We start from the raw sequence: 18,247 nt of genomic DNA, 5'->3' as shown, positions 1-18,247 counted from the left end.
CTATTGTCCTTATTTACAGATGGGGAACTGAGGAACAGAGACTAAATGATTTGGCCAAGGTTGCACAGAAAGTCTGTGGTGTACGAGGGACTCGAACCTGGGTCTCCTGCATCCCAGACTGTACCAATTGGACACTCCCGTTCCTCTGAGTTGTCTTAAATATTAGCAGATAGTGATATGCCACTGACAGAATCTCTTTAGTTTTTAGTTTAGTGCTGTTTATGCTGCCAAATTGACTAACAAAGCTCTGGACAATAAGTTCAAGTAGCAGCATGCTTTCCAGCCCTTAACACTTGTCCTCATTTCACTTCTATTGTTTAATGGATTTGGAAATGAAGAGAAACAGTTCCCTAATGGCCCAGGGATGCTGCACTCCAAACAAACTGATGTTATGTGGTAACGTGCAGCTTTGCTTCCATGTTTTACAGGAACAACTCTAAACGCTGTACAGCCAATGCAATAAATGGATGAGTGAGCTGTCGTCTTACAGTGTTGGTGCATATTTGGGGGTGTATATTGCAGCGCCAGAGCCCAGTCAGGGGAATCAAGGTGGAACATGACCCTCTCTCAAAGTAACCATGTGGTAAGACAGGCATCATGAAAGACTCTGCCATCAACTGCCGCATTGTTGTTGGGCTAAGAGCCTAATGACTTGTTCTGTATGAAATGGATCAGCTTGCAGCCATCTCCATCTTTTATAGGGTGACCAGAGAGCTAGAATGAAAAATCGGGACGGGGGTGGGTGGTAATAGGCACCTGTATAAGACAAAGCCCCAAATATCAGGACTTTCCCTATAAAATCAGGACATCTGGTCACCCTAATACTGAGGTATGGCTGGTAGGGGCTCCAGGTCCCTGCATACAATGTCCCTTCTTGATTCAAGCAGCCAGTCTACTTGCCATAAGGCAATCTGCTAAACTTTGAGCCAACCTGAGAAAAGGATGCACGGGTCAGTTGGATGTCTCCATGGGGCTGATTGATATGAGCACTAAGAGTTAATACAAATCATTTGATGGTACAATTCCTTCAGAATTTAGGTGTGACCATCCCTTTAACTCACTAAGCGGCTTGTCTTGTTAACGACAGGCCTCCCAGAGACCAATCATAACATATGCTAGGGCTTACAATGCCACTAGCCCAGTCTGCAAACGGCAATTTTTAGTCATAGTCATCGATTAACATTACAGCAGTTTTCCTTGAACAGTTTTTCTTCTCTTTTTCACCATTTAGTCTTTTCTTACTAAGTGCATAGCAACTTCCTTGAGCCAATGACTATACTAACCATCAAAATGATCAAATTAAAGGTGGAAGATGCATTATTTTGAAAACAAGTTATTTGATTCCTGAGGGTTTGAGTAAATTAAACAAATACTCCAATTAACCAAAAAGAAAAGGAGGACTTGTGGCACCTTAGAGACTAACACATTTGTTTGAGCATAAGCTTTCGTGAGCTACAACTCACTTCATTAGATGCATCTGATGTAGCTTATGCTCAAATAAATTTGTTAGTCTCTAAGGTGCCACAAGTCCTCCTTTTCTTTTTGCGAATACAGACTAACACGGCTGCTACTCTGAAACCTCCAATTAACCAGTGCTTAAATTATCAAATAAATATTACCATATGTTGAACATATAGGGTTTTTTTGTAGTTATCAGTTAGAGTAGTGAACCCACTGCTTTCTAAGGGCTTGATCCTTAAAACAAAAAATCCTTTAGGCAATAAATAAACCCTTTGAAGTCTGTTAGGTCCTGAACCTCCAAAAATGTATGCACTTGCCATGAGTAATGGCAAAGTCCCGTGCAATAAATGGAATTGAAAAAAGGTCTGGGAAATCTAAGTGTGCAAGTGGAAACATGCATGTAGCTAAGGGAACACAGTAAGCCACTCACAGCTTTCTATTCTGCACATTGGGCTAGTCTGCGTGTCCTAACAGGTCAGATAGTGCCTGGATAATCTGGAAATGAGCAAATTATAAATTACTACAAAGAGAGAGATTGTGTCTGTCTTTAACTTCTATTATTCTAGGAATCCTGCATGCCAGTGAAACTCCCTCACCCTCTGTATTTGACACAAGCAGCAGAATAACCACTGGTCAGTAACTTTATACTGCTCTAGAGCTCTTTACAAACATTAAGCCTTGTGTGATGGGTTAATACTCATTTTACAAATGTGGCAACAGATTGACAGAGAGAGGTTAAGGCCAAAATTTGCAAACTTTTATGTGCCTGAAGTTAGTCACCTAAATAAGTGATTTGATTTTCAGGGGCTCTGATTCCAGTCCCTCTGTGTGCTCAGCAGCTCTCAAACCAAGCCACATTTTCTGCAGGAAGGCGGCCTCATTTTAGCTCAAATTCAAAAGTGTTGGCTGAAAGCGACTTATCAGCAAATCAGTAACTGCAAATAGGATCTGGGAGTCCTGACTTCCACTCCCCTGCTCTGATGGTTCCATCTCATGAATGGCACAAATGCTGAGTTATAGTATGATCTAAGTGAATGTACATGCTTAAATGCTGTAACCTTTACATAAATGCTTGAATCAACTGTTTTTACTAATGTACTTTTGTTACATTCACAAGTTGTATGGGTCTTCCTCTGGTGGCTAATTTAAGATCTACAACTTCATAGGGTTTTCTCATTTGTAAGACTTTCATATAGACATGGGAAGGAGCTAGGGATTGTACTGCTACTAAAATTTTCTTATAAAGGCCTATTTTCAACCATAGGAATGACCTGCTGACATTTGTCACTCATTTTGTCAGTCAGCATGATTTTATCAAATGAAAAATGCAAGATTAGAACGAGATCCCCTTTCCCCAGTGGCTTTATCAGGCAAAACAGGTGGAAGCCTGCTTTCTGCAACATATCTGACTTCACAACTATGGCTCAAATTAATACTTGTTTGAAGAGAAAAATTGATTTACCTTATGGGAGATACAACAGTGTCAGTGGATCGAGTATTTCACAAAGACAGAAAACAGTAGGTTTTCCCTATTAGGTTAAATGATATCAAGCTCTTGTTTTCTTAGAATCAAAGACATAGCGGTGGCTCTTTTCCTTGTCTAATAGCATTTAATTTGTTAGGCTTCTGCTTTCTGGTAAGCGGTAGCTTTTGTTTTACTCTGTTTACATTTCCTTTCAATAGCAAAACACCTGGCTAGGGAGTATTTATTTTACTTTCCATTAATAATTTTAACTGCTTATTTGAGGTGACCAATTTTACCATACTTAATGTACATTTACGTATCAGTAAAGGTATGTGACTTGTTCAGTAGACAACTCAATAGCATAACAAACACAGCCGCTTGGGAATTCCCAAGCGAAACTTGAAATCAGACAAGGCTTGCTCAAAATTTTGTTAAAAGTGGCCCATGGTGACAAACTGAGAATGAACAAGGCATATGTCAACTTGAGTTTGTCACCTTGTGGCTTCAAATGAGTTTCATTTACTGAGTATAAGTCTTGTATAGCAGGGCTTGATCTTGATGGGAGCTACCCTAAATACAAACAACAACAGATATGGAACTCAAAGCAAAATTTGGAGAGTAAGAATGTAAGAATTTGCAAATTGAAACAGAAGGAAGAATTTGCACCAACCCATAAAACAAAACCACCAAAACTAGAAAGAACATAGTTAGGAGAGTACAGAGACTCTAATTTGGTACATTCATCCATGGAGTGAAAGCTGCAGTTATTTTCTTTTAAGATAGTCTTTGTTTCTTTTTCTCCATTAGCACTTAAATATTTTGGTCTCGGTGGAACTGGAAAGCTTTGGACTTTGCTTGATGTTGATATGGACTGAAACTGTCAAGTTCAATGGAAAAAACATGGACATCCCATACTCAGAGCCCATGAGTAAACCGTTAAAAAAAAAACAAAAAACGTTGCTCATGAAATTGACAAACTGTTAGGGGACTCTCCATAGCTCTGGGCCAGTACTTCAGACCCTTCCCCATTGATACTTTCATTAGAAGAGTGCTTAAAGTTCACAAAGCCCTAATCTCTTCTTTAGAAGCCTAAAACTAAATATCAAAGCAGAAAGTGTCAGTGAGACGCACACAGATCCAGAACAAGATGGGGAGTATGGCTATGTCCAATACCTGGCAGTGAAGGATGTTTTTCAGTATCTAAACATTGGTGTCCCCGCTTCCTGGGATATGACTCTTGACTATGCCACAGCTGGCGTTCACACACCAGATCATGTTGTTAGGAATCAATTGAATATGTTTAACATATATCTGTTAAATATTTGAGACAAGTCAGGTGATGTAAAACCTGTTACTAGACAAAGGCAAAAAAGTGAGTTTAAAATGTATCTTCCAATCTGTTGCTGACTGGAAAAAATTTGTTTACTGAAAAAGGTCCTCTTCTTTACACCCCAGCTTATTGATAGGTTAGCAACGACTTGTGGTCACGTCGACAAGTTAAATGGCAGCAGCATCTTCTTCTAGAGCCTGATCCAAAGGCCAGTGAAGTCCATGGACTCATTTAGCTGTTTCCTAGCCACAGGAACATCCCTTGAAAACCGGACATGTTTTTACCATAAATCCTTTTCAAGTGAGTATTGTAGGGACAGGATTTTATAATTGTACTATAAGAATTGATGTAAGCCTTGATTTCATTCTGCTAGCCACCCTTTTTGAATAATAGAATGGAATGTCTGTTTAAGACTGGGAACCTGTTTCCCATATGCATCACAATTAGGACCTATTATAAAGTTTAGTTAGTAAAAGACAGGATTTTGTATTGTGTCTATGATAAATAGATTAGAGAAATTTTGAGGGCTTGAAGCCATGTGAATCATTTTAGTTATAAGATTTAGCAAGGCTTAATTTACAATGTATTCTGCTTTGAAGGTTTCTGTGAAAGACTGTGTGAATGTGGAATGCATGCATCAGGAAAAGATAAGGTTTGAAGGCCACTGTTAACCAGATGGTCAAGGAAGGAGGGGCGAAGATGCCTAAGGAGACTTATCTTGCCAGAGAACCATCAATGTGCATCCATGATTGAAGAAGAGCAAATTGATGACCCTGAGGTGAAGGCTCACACCCCTAAGGAAAATTGATTAAATCGGAACCAGGACAGGATAACCCTCTCGGAGGTGTATTGGAAGGTTTACATCAAAAGATACACCAATTAAGAAGTAACCGGTCACAAACTGACACAAAATCCATAGACTTCAACAAAGAAAAAAGACTATAAGAACAGGGTGCTTGGCCATGGGACTTTGGGTTCGTCTTCCCACACTCCAGGAGCATCGGATCGTGACCAACAGAGCCCTGCTCCCTTCTGCGACCAATCTGACTGGCCACTAGATTGATCCAGACGCTGGACTGGTAACTATAAACATCAACTGGCAGGACAGTGTGTGTGTGTGTGTGTGTGTGTGTGTGTGTGTGTGTGTGTGTGTGTGTGTGTGTGTGTGTGTGTGTGTGTGTGTGTGTGTGTGTGTGTGTGTGTGTGTGTGTGTGTGTGTGTGTGTGTGTGTGTGCGCGCGCGCTTATCATGCCAATGGACTTCATTCCTGGCCTGCAGCCTTTCATTTTTTATATTGAAATTTCATCTGCTTGATCACAAATCAGCTTTTTGTGCAGCTCCTCCCTAGCATACTTTGAGCACACACTGTTGTCTGCATGAGAGTTTTTTAAAGTGGATAAATGGCCACGATGGAACTAAAACGAGCTTGTTACTTGAATTAGCTGTCCAGAGATAAGTTGGTCATATCTTTGATGCCACACGCAAAGAAGGCCACTGCTCCTCAGGCTACATTAAGTGATGCATATGTTCAATCTGTCTTCAAATGGCACTGTGTATTTTACAGAGGAATTCTTGTTAAGCACACACAAATGTGATCGCTGAAGGATGCAATATATTTCCCATAACATTTTATTTTGAAAATCCGAGGGAGGCTGGTTCACCTTTTAGATGAACGTTGTATACTAAGTCTTATAATTAAGGCTGCTGTAAAAGAAAAGAGAAGGTGTAAAAAAAATCTTTCAACAGGATTGGTTTTATTTTTGTAACAAAAAAGTGCATCTAGAACTAAACTAAGAGATGTATTAAAGAGCAAAAGTGACCTGATACATACAAACAAAGGAGCTGCTGAGATTTAAATGGCAGATTCACAGCTAAAACAGAGGAAAGTAGCAGTAATTCAGACTTCTGTGTGCTTTAACAACAGTTAAGAAACAAGGTAACTGAAAGAAGCCTCTTCCTTAAACATTGGTGAACAGAAGAAAAACAGGGGATACATCCAGTGGATACTATGGGATGGCATTGTGAAATGGAAGATCAGCTCACAGTTTTATCACTTTCTCCATTTTCTATTAATTTTCTTTTCTTTTCATCTGTTTTCTTCTTGAAGATGCTATTTCTGTAGAACTGAAGTTCTTTGATGCTTTCCCTGATGTCATCCAATGCTCTGCAAGAGAATTAAGTAAGGTTTCAAAATGCACAAACACTCAGGCTAAATTTGGATTCTGATGCATCTCACAAATTTCAAACTGTAAACAAAAGAAAAAGAACACTGAGAAATATATGGTGCACAAATCTGTCAGTTATAAAACCACCTTCGCTAGACTGAGTAATACAGGAAACAATAAAAGTTCAGCAGGGCAGACATGCAAGGAAGTAACACTTTACTTATTGGTTTGTGCTACAGTAGAGTCGCATCTTATGTGGGGGTTAGTTTAGTCAAAATTACCCTTGAAAATCCATTAAATCGCCCATAAAGTACAGTATACACTCTATCACATTAAGATTGGGATCAGCATCTATAGCACTATGTATCCATGAGAATGTAAGCCTCAGGTATGTGCCCTTGAAACTGCAAATTACGCCTTGGTCCAGAGGTTGGAGGATGGAGGTGGTAGTGGGGGGAGAAAGACGACTTCAACGTCATTATGTGCAAACCGGAGTCCCGCAGGGTGGCCAGGAGCATTGTCTACGATCAGCAACACTTTAAAGTCAAGTCCTTTCTCTTTGAGGTACCGCTTGACCTCCGGAATGAAACACTTATGGAACCAATCCAGAAATAATGCTGCCATCACCCAAGCCTTTTTATTTGATTGCAGAACTCAGCCAGGAGATTTTTGTTCTTGCCTTTTAGGACACGGGGATTTGCAGCCCTGTAGACTAAACCCGGCTTTATTAAATGCCCATCCGCATTGCCACAAAAAAACAGTCAGACGGTCTTCATTGGAAGATTCAGCTTCACCAGTAGTCTACACGTTTTTGAGGTTGAAGCGGTTAAGCTAGCTAAAACTGTTAAGCCAACCATGGCTGGCTTTGAATTCCTTCTCATCAGAAGGCTGTCCCTCTTCGGTGGGAGGTCTGAACAGCGCATAGAGGCTAAGAGCCTTTTCTCGCAATGTGTTGCCATCAATAGGCACACGTTTACTGTTCATGTCTTCCAGCCATAAGTTTAACGCCTTTTCAGTCTTCACTGAAGTCTTATCATGCACCTGGCTTGTCACCTTAGCAGTTATTGGAGCACTTGATGCCACGGCTTGACGAATTTCTCTCTTTCAAATCTTGATGGCACAGATGCTAGATTAATTGCAGCCATATTTACATGCCGCGTTGGAGACCGCCATACCATCTCTCAATAAGTCCAACACAGCCAGTTTTTCCTCCTGCGTTGGAACAGATCGCTGTTTCTTCTGTTGAGCACCAGATGAAGTAGTTGGCTTGCGTTTAGGGGCCATGTTGTACGAAAAATACGTACAGTATCCTTAAACACTAGAATCACACTCAGAGCGGCAAGATGCTCACACTATGAGAGGCATGTGGGAACTAAGACCGACTGAGGGAACAGCAGATTCACGTCTCCCATCTCACGCTCACTCTGGGGCATACGCTCATTGAGTAGAATGGTGGGCGGAATCGCCTGCAGTGTTTACAGGTATCTTGTTGTTGTTCTTTTTTTTTTTTTGCCGAGCGTGTATAGTTGAATTCATGTAAGTTAAATGTGTGTATGATGCGACTCACCTGTATTATGCAAGGCATAAGCTCTAACAAGCCAATGCATTCCATGACATCAGAGAACTGGACTAGATGACTTCTAGAGGTCCCTTCCAGTCCTATGAGTCTAGTGTAGTTGAGGGTAAGGGCAGGTAAACTGAGTTGAACATGTTCTCATTTGATGAATATGGAATTTAACACTACCTGGCCTGAAAACCAAAAAGGTTAGTTTACCCACTTTTGTTTTTTAAATCACTGCATGACTTCAACTATTAAAACAAGTATTGGTATTAGTCTGAGATGCCTTATAATGGACAAGGACTCAAGAGACCCACATTTTATTGCTGATTTGGCCAATTATCTGCTGTGATAATTAGCAAATTGCTTTACTTCTCTGTTTCTCCTCCCACCCTTTGTCTGGTCTATGTAAGCTCTTTGGGCCAGAGATGCTTTCATTATGTATTTGTACAGTGCCTAGCACAAATGGACCCTGACTTCAGGTAGAGCCTCTAACGTACCGTAATACAAATAATTATTAGAAAAGGACAATTGTCAAGAACAGTATTTAGTAAAAACCAACAAACAAAATAATCGAATCAGGACCTAGATTCCTGTCAGTCTGAAATCTATGTAAAGCCATAGCTAAATACCAGATTCCAGAAGATAGTACTTCCTGAAATCAGGGCACCACCAGCCAATCTTTACTTGATGATGACATTTCATTCCAACAAATGCTTCCTGAAACTGTGCCAAAAACATGCCAGCAACCAGCAAGCATCAGCAGTACCCAAAATGTACCTATAACCTCCCTAGCCATCTTTGTATTTTAATGCACAACAGTTTTAAACACCAATCTTTAGCCATAGGATGGAATGGCTGGGAATCACCTTCTGCAATACTCCAGGCTTCAGATGGCAAAGGCCTGGCTATGATGCAGGCTGGTCCCTTTGAACCCTGGACCTTCATGTGCCCATCTTACACAGCCCATGCATCAGAGAGCTAGAAGAAGAGGTACTTGAAGATTCAGTTACTCCTTTTTCCAAAAAGAAAAGGAGTACTTGTGGCACCTTAGAGACTAACAAATTTATTAGAGCATAAGCTTTCGTGAGCTACAGCTAAAGCTTATGCTCTAATAAATTTGTTAGTCTCTAAGGTGCCACAAGTACTCCTTTTCTTTTTGCGAATACAGACTAACACGGCTGCTACTCTGAATCCTTTTTCCAAAGATTCCCACGAAAGTAACAACAACTTTTCTGCATCTCTGCATGAAAGAACTGTGCCTTCTCCTAAAACAACAGAGGTTTCAAGAGGCAGTAAAATTAAGCCGTAAAAATAACTTGTGCTCATTTTAATTTTTTGATGTAAAAAGGGATCATCTGCCAATGTAGTTATGCGCCCAGAGGGAAGGCATCTCAGTACTGTTCCTGTTGGCTTCCTATTTATGCTAAGTCACAGTTGCTTCGTTTCCTGATAGGAATGAGTTAAAATTGCCATCAGCAGCAATCTGCCAGACAAGTTCTGGTTTCCAGATCTTTATTTATGAAATAAACAAACTCAGTAAATGTTTATATTAAGATAGTACCCAGAGGCCTAAGGCAGAACTGAGGCCTCGCTGTGTTAGGCACAGTATTTGGAAAAACATGGGGGCCAATCCTGCCCATATTGAGGTCGATGGCAAAACTCATTCAGACTCCACAGGGCTTTGGATTAGATTCATGATGCTGGTCCTGAAAAGCTTAAAAGCTTACAATCTAAGAGAAAGTGTTAATACTTTCTACTGCATGGCACCTGCCATAATCAGACTTTAAAGAGAAGGATATGGCAAGGAACAGAATTACACAGACTTCCTCTGCCATTGGCCATAGAACTAACATGTCAGGTTTTCAAAGAAATTGGTAAGCTCTATATTTGAGTAGAAGAGAGTACTATAGCTTAAAGATACAACAAATGTACTGCATTAAAAGCAATAGTGGAAGTCTCACCGGTGGGAAGCCACCTTCTTTGGTGCAAATTCAAATTCTTCTGGATACCAGCGCCTGTATATGGAAGAAATTGAGTTTTAAATCCGTATATCTTAAATATATAGTCAGAGGCCTCTTTGGGTTTGCTACAATGGGAAATGTTTCTTCAGTGCAAAAATTTGAATTTCACTGGCATTCAGAAAAGTCACTGTTATAAGTACCAAAATAATACACAGTAACTCCTCACTTAACGTTGTAATTAAGTTCCCGAAAAATGCAACTTTAACTGAAACAATGTTAAACTAATCCAATTTTCCCATAAGATTTAATGCAAAAGCGGGGGGTTAGGTTCCAAGGAAATTTTTTGGGGGCAGACAAAAGGCATTATATACTATACTGTACTGTGGTTGGGAAGTGCCCCTGGCTTACCCCACACAGGCACAATCCACTGCCAGGCAAGGATGCTAGGAAGCATCTTTGAAGCAGCAGTGGCAGCTTACCTGGAGAAGAACATGCACCAACTTTGCCGGGGGATGCTCCAGGCCCACCTCTTCCTGTCCCCACTCCACTCCAGACCTACTCTTCCCACCCCGACTCCACCTCCTCTCTGGAGCACACTGCATCCCCGCTCCTTCCTGTCTCCCCCCACACCCCAAAAGTCCTAAGCGCAGCCAAACAGCTGTTTGGTGGCACTTAGGACTTTCTGGGAGTGGAGATGCGGCGCTTCCCCGCTCCTTCCCCTCCCTGCCAGCACTTCACGCTTACGATTTTCTGGGAGGGAGAGGGAGGAGCAGAGACGTGGCGCTTCCCCGCTCCTCCCCCTCCCTCTCAGCACTTTCCCCAGCGCCAAACAGCTGTTTGGCGGTGCTTAGGACTTCTTAGGAGGAAGGGGAGAAGAGGAACTTGTGCAATGCTCCCTGCTCTTCCACAAAATCTTACAAGCAGCGGACAGAGCAGGCAGCCAAATGACGTTATAAGGGACTATTGCACAACTTTAAACAAGCATGTTCCCTAATTGAGCAGCGACATAACTTTGAAACAACGTTAAGTGGAAGGATGTTAAGTGAGGAGTTACTGTAATCCATATGAGAGCTAAACACCTCCCCACTCTGCATGCAGTTCAGTAAGTAGGTCCTCGTCCTTTTCTCTGTTTGATCCTAGTGGAATATCTGAAAGAACTGAACAACTGCATACTGCTCTTTCCCCACTGTCCTCCTCTCTTGTTTTAGAAGAAAATTAGTAAAATATAACTAGAATGCCTTAGATCGTTTTACCCTAACTTTATATGGTATTTACCTGCAAAGTTCTTTGACAGTGCTCACATCAATTATCCTGTAATGAACATGCCTCATGAACTGAGGCATATATTTGTCAAGAAACTTCTTATCTGCATGAACAGAGTTTCCTAGAAAAAGACAAAACAGATATTTCTTCCAAAGACTTTACGAAGCTACAGTGAATTACATCTGAACTAGAGATAGGCTATGCATCCTGAGGAAATTACATATGACTTCTAAATGTTTTCAGTCAACTTGTAAGTCTCATGTTCCAATAAATATGATTTGAAAGGTTTCTGTCTGACTTTCACTCTGGGATCACTTCTGTGTGGTTTAAATATATAATCTCTCAGCACTGAATTCTTCAATTACTTCTTCTACAATTTCTGTGTCACAAAAATAATTTCAATAAAAGTAAAAATATTACACACACAACCAGGTTTTCCACTAAGGGTAAATAAGTTTTACTGTTTGTTTAATATATTTCCCTCAGGTCATCTACTTGATAAGTTTATGGAGGAGATGGTATGATGGGATAATGGGATTTTGGTAAGTAATTGATCTTTAAATATTCAGGGTAAATAGGCCTAATCCCCTGAGATGGGATATTAGATGGATGGGATCTGAGTTACCCAGGAAAGAATTTTCTGTAGTATCTGACTGGTGAATCTTGCCCATATGCTCAGGGTTTAGCTGATTGCCATATTTGGGGTCGGGAAGGAATTTTCCTCCAGGGCAGATTGGAGAGGCCCTGGAGGTTTTTCGCCTTCCTCTGTAGCATGGGGCATGGTTGACTTGAGGGAGGCTTCTCTGCTCCTTGAAGTCTTTAAACCATGATTTAAGGACTTCAATAGTTCAGACATAGGTGAGGTTTTTCATAGGAGTGGGTGGGTGAGATTCTGTGGCCTGCGCTGTGCAGGAGGTCAGACTAGATGATCAGAATGGTCCTTTCTGACCTTAGTATCTATGAATCCTTTTGACCTCTGTGAGTCAGGGTTCTGAGTCAACATCAAGTAATAGGACATTCAGAATAGCAGCACTTAGAGGTTGATTGGATTCATATCAGCCGTTAGGGAAAAACAAGGTGCATATCTATGATAGCAGTTTGTGAATGCAAAAGATAAACAGTATCAACACGAAGTCACACCAATAATGACATAAATGTATAATGAAATATTACTACTAACAGGAATTTAAGTTTCCTGCAGATCTATGGGAATTTTCAGAAACTCGTATGCAATATCTCCTTTAAGCAATTTATAGAATGGATGATACCTAATGCTGAATTTCCCTTGCTTAATGAAATTTGATTGAATGCAGATCTCCAAGTAGGAGATTAAATCACCCTGGCATTGTGCATTAACAGGCTTTTCAAAGCCCCACCGAGAATGAAAGGAGAATTGATTTTATTAGTATTAAAAATATTAAGTACACATTTTACCTGCAAGAGGACAGAGGCCAGGGGGTGTTTGCTGTCGTACAAATGACAGAAATTCATACTCTGCTTGCTGCAATGAAATTGTACTTTCTTTCACTGCCTTAGTAAGGCCAGACTGCAAGAAAGAGGCATCCATCACCAATCAAATATTTACCATTATTTAAAAATACTTCTAGCATATTTAAGTAGCAGTCAAATGTTACCTAGAAATCAATAACTGAAACAATAACCAACTAATGGCCAGAAGTATTAAAAAAGATGACAACTTAACTCTTAAATTTAACCTTTTGGGAGGACTTAACATTTTACCAAGTGCATCAGTGTTTATCCACTTCAATCCTAGCTAAGGGACAGATTCTGATCTTACTCATGTTGAATACATCCCTACTTCACTGACTTCAATGAGACTACCCAGGGAGTAAGGAATAGATTGCATGAGTAAAGCACATCATAACATGGCTCTGAGCAAACACACATCCCTGTGACTTTTTTCCACCTGCTATTTTATGATGTCTCAGTCCCGAATTACTCAGATTTTGTACGAATCTTTATTTATATGCATCAACTGTATCTGTTCAAAAAGAGGTATATGTTGATTTATTAAATGGATTATTTATTGGATGGTGTCAGTTAAATTAATGGTCTGTAAAGCATTTTAGTAATAAACCCTACTTTCAGGGATTTGGAATCAATGCGAGAATGTTCTGCAAATATCTATGTTTTTTGTGGTTGTTTTTAATCTAAACTGGAAAAATATGAATTGACATTTCTAAATTAGAGCGCAAATACATATGGACGTTACTGACTTAGGACACCTATAACTCAAAAAAGTCTCATTTTTTAAAGTTAAATATCACTTATCTTGTCAATCTGCTGTAAGAAGTTCCTAAAGTGTTATCTTTATCTTATATCTTATTATATATATTGTTATCTTATCTTATCTTATATATTTTGGTCAGTTAAAAGTAAGTAGCTCTGCATGAACAAAGATGACTTATTTCTGAGCTGCTTCCATCTCCAATTCACTTGAGAAGTAAAACTAGGTTTGGATTCTCAACTGGAGAAGGACAAAAGGATCCACCACATGAATTACTTTGTTTTCCAAAGACCTGCTGATCTTTCCTAGAGAGAGTAAGATGCCTGAGAGGGATTAATGGGCATTTTATAACTTTGGTACTTAATCAAAAACTACCCTGAATTTAAATGTAAGGTGAAGGCTTGGAAAATCTATTCACTTTCTTGCCACTGGCAAGCAGGAAACTTCCACGGTGAGTGAAGGAGCCAAAATCATCTATTTCTGCAAAATGTAAGCTTTCAATGAAAAATTAATGAGGTTTCCAGTCCATGGTGCTGAGAAAATAATCAACCAAATTTAAACTAACTGTAAATTGATGCAACATTGTCTTCCTAAGTCTGTTAGCATTTTTCATATTTTTTTCAGTCAGCAGCATTGTGAACCAGACAAGATGCTGTCAGTATAGCTGCTTAAATTCAGAACCCTGTGAGCATCAGTGGAACTAGCAAGAGTCATGTCAGTTTCACACTGCTGCTCAGAGCTTTCCCAAGCAGCAGCCCCTGGTGCCCCACTCGCTATCTTTCACATCGGCCATTGTTGGTAGGTTTATTGCTCTAACTAGAAGGTGTCTAGTAAAATTTTCAAGGCCTATTCAAAGATGCTGCAAGTCAAGGTTGTTAAGGCTCTTTGGACACTCTGTTTCAGGTTAGTCTTGGGGTTAAGACACTGGATTAGATCTCAGAAGATCTGGATTCAATTTTCAGTTCTGCCATGGAGTTCTTGTGAGATTCCATGCAAATCACAACGTCTCTGCCTCAGTTCCCCATCTGTAAAATGGGGATATTTCCTTTCTCCCACCTTTTGTCATCTACATTTAGAATGTAAGATCTTCAGAATAGGAACTTTCTCTAAAGTGTTCATATAGCAGCTAACACAATTTTGAGATTGAGAATTATAAAATTGCTACTAGTTACAAGGAAGCAGAGATTCTCGCACTATGCTCTAGAACCTTTACCTTCCCATGATGCTCTTTACACCATTCTGACATGCCATCCAGCAACTCATCTGGCTGGCTTATAATCAGGTTGGGACCCTGTTAATGAGAAAAAAAATTAATATAATCTAATCCTAACAAAAAAAATCATTCTAAAGCTTATCATCAGACAAAAGGAATCTGTCTACCTTCTGTTGACACTTCTAGCTTTAAAAGGGAAATTAGGAGAAAGCTGCCCATCTTGCTCTGCACAAGCAATCTTAAAACCCATGTGATGGGAAATGCCTCCCCCACCTGCTATAAACTATCAAGTGATTCTGTATGAATAGTAGCCTGTGGTTCCAGTTGATCTCTCAATGGCTTCTACCATCAAGTTTTCTTAGTCTACAAATAAAAAGGCATAATCTTTCTTCCATGTTGATAACTCAATCTGGGATGTGAATATCAAGTCAGATTCTTTCAGGCTCATGCACCATTTGATTGGATTCTGTAACTGGAACTTATTTAACAAGTGATGATCCATGAGTCAGAACTGAATCCAGTTGCCTCTTCCAGCACTGTATGTATTTTGCAGCGCTAAGTAATAGTGAAACCTTATTCTTGTCACTAAAGCAAGAACATATGACTCATAATGTGTAAAGAGGAAGTACAGGTCTTCAGTAAGATACTGCCAATTTTACAGGGACATCTTCCAGGTTATAATCACATCTTAAAAACAGGCATTTTGGAGTCAGCAGCTGGCAAACCTTTCAGTACTAAAAAGAGACATGCTACCCTGTAAACAAGGTTGTTCAAGAATGCAGGTTACCTTCCACTAACATTTTACACACAGCCACAATCCAAACAGCCCTCAAAAACATGTACTATAAATTGTTGTTTGACTTGTATTCCAGTCCACAGGTGGCACGCATCTGGAAATTGCACTTATGAAAGGGCACATACCACTCTGGCTGCTTGTTAGCCAGATGTTTTACAAAACACTGAAGATAAAAATATTCCTCTCTAACCTAGTGGGCAGAAAAACCTTCAAGTATAACAAAGTAACAGTACCAGGCACTAGTAATCGGAGGTACGCCAGTACACGTTGACTCCAAACTCTAACCTACCTCAGCCAAAATGTTTAAATCAGAATCAGTTATGAGACAAGCCATCTCAATGATCTGGTCCTTCTCTATGTCCAGTCCCGTCATCTGGAAAGGCAGAAGCAACAATCGTGAGAAGAGAGAAGAGCTACGTTTTATACTTTGCAGGGAATGTATGTCTTAAGCACGCTTTAATTCCAGAATTGGGCTAACACTGCTGTCATGTTTGGTTTTTTTCACAAACGCTTTGCACTGATTTCAGTCACCAGCAGAAGGGAAATAATCAGTGTTGGCCAAATTGAGAAAGGAAAGGAAAACTTCCGAAGCCTCCCGGGGGGCCGTGCAAATACGTGGAGAGTGAATGTAGAGCAGAACTGCTCAGCCATAAGTAGAAAAGAGACCTGGACAGCGGGAACCCCCAGGGCCTGAATCAAACGGGATGCTTCCCTGCCATCTGAAGCAGGGCAGTCAGAGCCGTGCAGGCCAAGCTCCAGCCTGGCAGGATCAAAGGAAGGGAAGGGCGCTGGAAGTGCAGGCAGCCGCTGGCTCCCTGCGCCCTGTCCGGCCTAGTGTAAAACACCCCAGGTACGTCCTGCGGGGGCAGGGATCCCGCCTCCTGCCACCCAGCCGGGCTCTGCCCCCCTCCCTCCAAGTGCGACCCCCCCCCCCGCACCCGGCTGACATGGGGCCCCTCCCCCACTCCTGCCCCCTCAGCCAGGCCCAACCCCATGGAAACAGCCCACCGGCGTGCCCCCGGCACACAGCCAGCCCCCTCACCTCCAGATCCACCCAGACCACCCGCTGCCCCATGCTGCCCGCAGCCATGGCCGCTCCGTCCCGGACGCCGGCTCCCGCGGCCGCCAGCAGCCGGCGCCCGGCTGAGCCCGGCAACCAAGCACGCATCGCGACAGGCCGCCAAGTGTCAACCTGGGGACTACAATTCCCAGACGGCCATGCGCCACCTCCCCACGCAGTCCTACGACTGGGTCTGGCCCGGGGCTTGCTGGGAAATGTAGTCACCCCGGGGCGTCACAGGAAGCATGATTCGCCCCCCTCCCGAACAGCGGTGCATGCTGGGGCTTGTAGTCTCCATCTGTCCACGTCTGTACCGCTGCTAACTCTCAGGGGCAGATGGTTACAGTCTATATTCTGCTCCAAGCGCCTCTCTACAGGGAGTATTTTACACTGAGGCCTGTTTAGTTTGCAGGTTCTAGTCCATGACTGGGGCTCCTGGGCACTAAGTTAAGACAAATAATTTAAAAGAAGGAAATTGCATTTACTTCCTCAAGGCAGGGACCTCTAATATTGCACATCGACTCAGCTGCATCATCATGAGTCTGGGCTCCCATAAAACACAAATTAAATAACAAAATAATTCACAGACTGAGCCACTGTGAAGTAAATGGGACAATCAGAAACCTGATTAGTTGTCACTTATTCATATTATAGTTTTTTTTTCCACCAAATGCGTCCCATGAAGTGAGCTGTAGCTCACGAAAGCTTATGCTCTAATAAATTTGTTAGGCTCTAAGGTGCCACAAGTACTCCTTTTCTTTTTGCGAATACAGACTAACACGGCTGCTACTCTGAAACCTGTCATATTATAGTTAAGGCTAAGATTTTGTCACAGATATTTTTAGTAAAAGTCACAGACAGGTCATGGGCAATAATGAAAAATTCATGGAAGCCCATACCTTGTCTCTGACTTTTACTAAAAATATCCGTGACAAAATGAGCCGCCTGGACAGCTGCGGGCAGGCTGGGAGCTCCAGGGTCCTCTTCCGCTGGTGGCTGTGAGTGTCCCACCTGTCTCCTGCGGCGGGTGGGAGCTCTGGGGATTCCCGCCCGCCGTCCACAAGCTCCTGAGATTCCCCCTGCTGCCCACGGCATCTGGGAGCAGCGGTGAGGTCGGCTGCCGGGGGCTCCCACCACGTGGGGCAAGGGGGGCTACTTCGCAGCTCCCTCCCTCCACAGGTAACATAGGACCCTGGTGCTCCCAGCTGATGCTGACTGAAGTCGCAGAGGTAAGTCACAGAATCTGTGAGCTACCATGACTAAATGGCAGCTTTAATTATATTACCTGGACACCACAATCAGGATCAGGGCACCACTGCACCCGGCACTGTGCAAACATAGATGATCCCTGCCCCAAAGATCTCACAAGCAAACAGGGAAGACAGAGAAAAGGTGGGAGGAAACAAAGTTATCACACTTGTCCCTTAATCCCCAGGTCAATATTTCCTTTCCATTTGCTCTGGAAAATAATCATTCCCTCTCAAATTTGTATTTTGTGCTTGTGAAAAATGCCAAAGGCTGGAAATTGGATAATGACTTCTCCTGCCTCTAGGACAGGTACAGTATAGGCACTGCCCCAACAAATGTGCATCAGCCTTAATGTAGGAACATGCTCCCAGGAGTGAGAGGAGACTTCAGACTCTCCTGAGGCTGCCAACAAGAATGCCAAATGAGAATGTTTTTTTTTATTATGCAAAGACTTATCCACTAGAAAGTGGACCAAA

At 41.7% G+C, this 18,247-nt stretch overlaps 1 protein-coding gene across 2 annotated transcripts; it reads right to left on the bottom strand.

Annotated features, from left to right (window-relative positions):
• Positions 1-5,991: 5,991 nt before the first annotated feature.
• REXO2 (RNA exonuclease 2) lies at positions 5,992-16,702 on the bottom strand. 2 transcript variants are annotated; one of them, XR_006276603.1, is made up of 8 exons: positions 16,506-16,674; positions 15,753-15,836; positions 14,668-14,745; positions 12,641-12,752; positions 11,219-11,327; positions 9,944-9,997; positions 7,989-8,170; positions 6,340-6,420 (listed from the first exon to the last, which is right to left on the bottom strand). XR_006276603.1 is itself a non-coding variant. In XM_038380676.2 (7 exons), the coding sequence occupies exons 1-7, from the start codon at positions 16,629-16,631 to the stop codon at positions 6,291-6,293; spliced, it is 693 nt and encodes a 230-aa protein (XP_038236604.1). In that variant the 5' UTR covers positions 16,632-16,702; the 3' UTR covers positions 5,992-6,290. The 2 variants fall into 2 exon arrangements, 1 of the variants encoding a protein (XP_038236604.1); XM_038380676.2 differs by lacking the exon at positions 7,989-8,170 and having other exon boundaries at positions 5,992-6,420; positions 16,506-16,702.
• Positions 16,703-18,247: the final 1,545 nt, after the last annotated feature.

This window comes from Dermochelys coriacea, chromosome 22 (genome assembly GCF_009764565.3).
Source record: "Dermochelys coriacea isolate rDerCor1 chromosome 22, rDerCor1.pri.v4, whole genome shotgun sequence".
NCBI lineage: Eukaryota > Metazoa > Chordata > Testudines > Dermochelyidae > Dermochelys > Dermochelys coriacea.
Note: the sequence above shows the minus strand (reverse complement) of the source record. Positions and strands in the feature narration are given on the sequence as shown.

Coding starts and splice junctions, on each gene's coding strand:
- REXO2 (XM_038380676.2), bottom strand. CDS start 16,631: ATGCGTGCTTGGTTGCCGGGCTCAGCCGGGCGCCGGCTGCTGGCGGCC. Junction 14,746..15,752: donor ATTTAAACATTTTGGCTGAG/GTAGGTTAGAGT, acceptor TCTCATTAACAG/GGTCCCAACCTGATTATAAG. Junction 11,328..12,640: donor TGGCCTCTGTCCTCTTGCAG/GTAAAATGTGTA, acceptor GTCTTTTTCTAG/GAAACTCTGTTCATGCAGAT.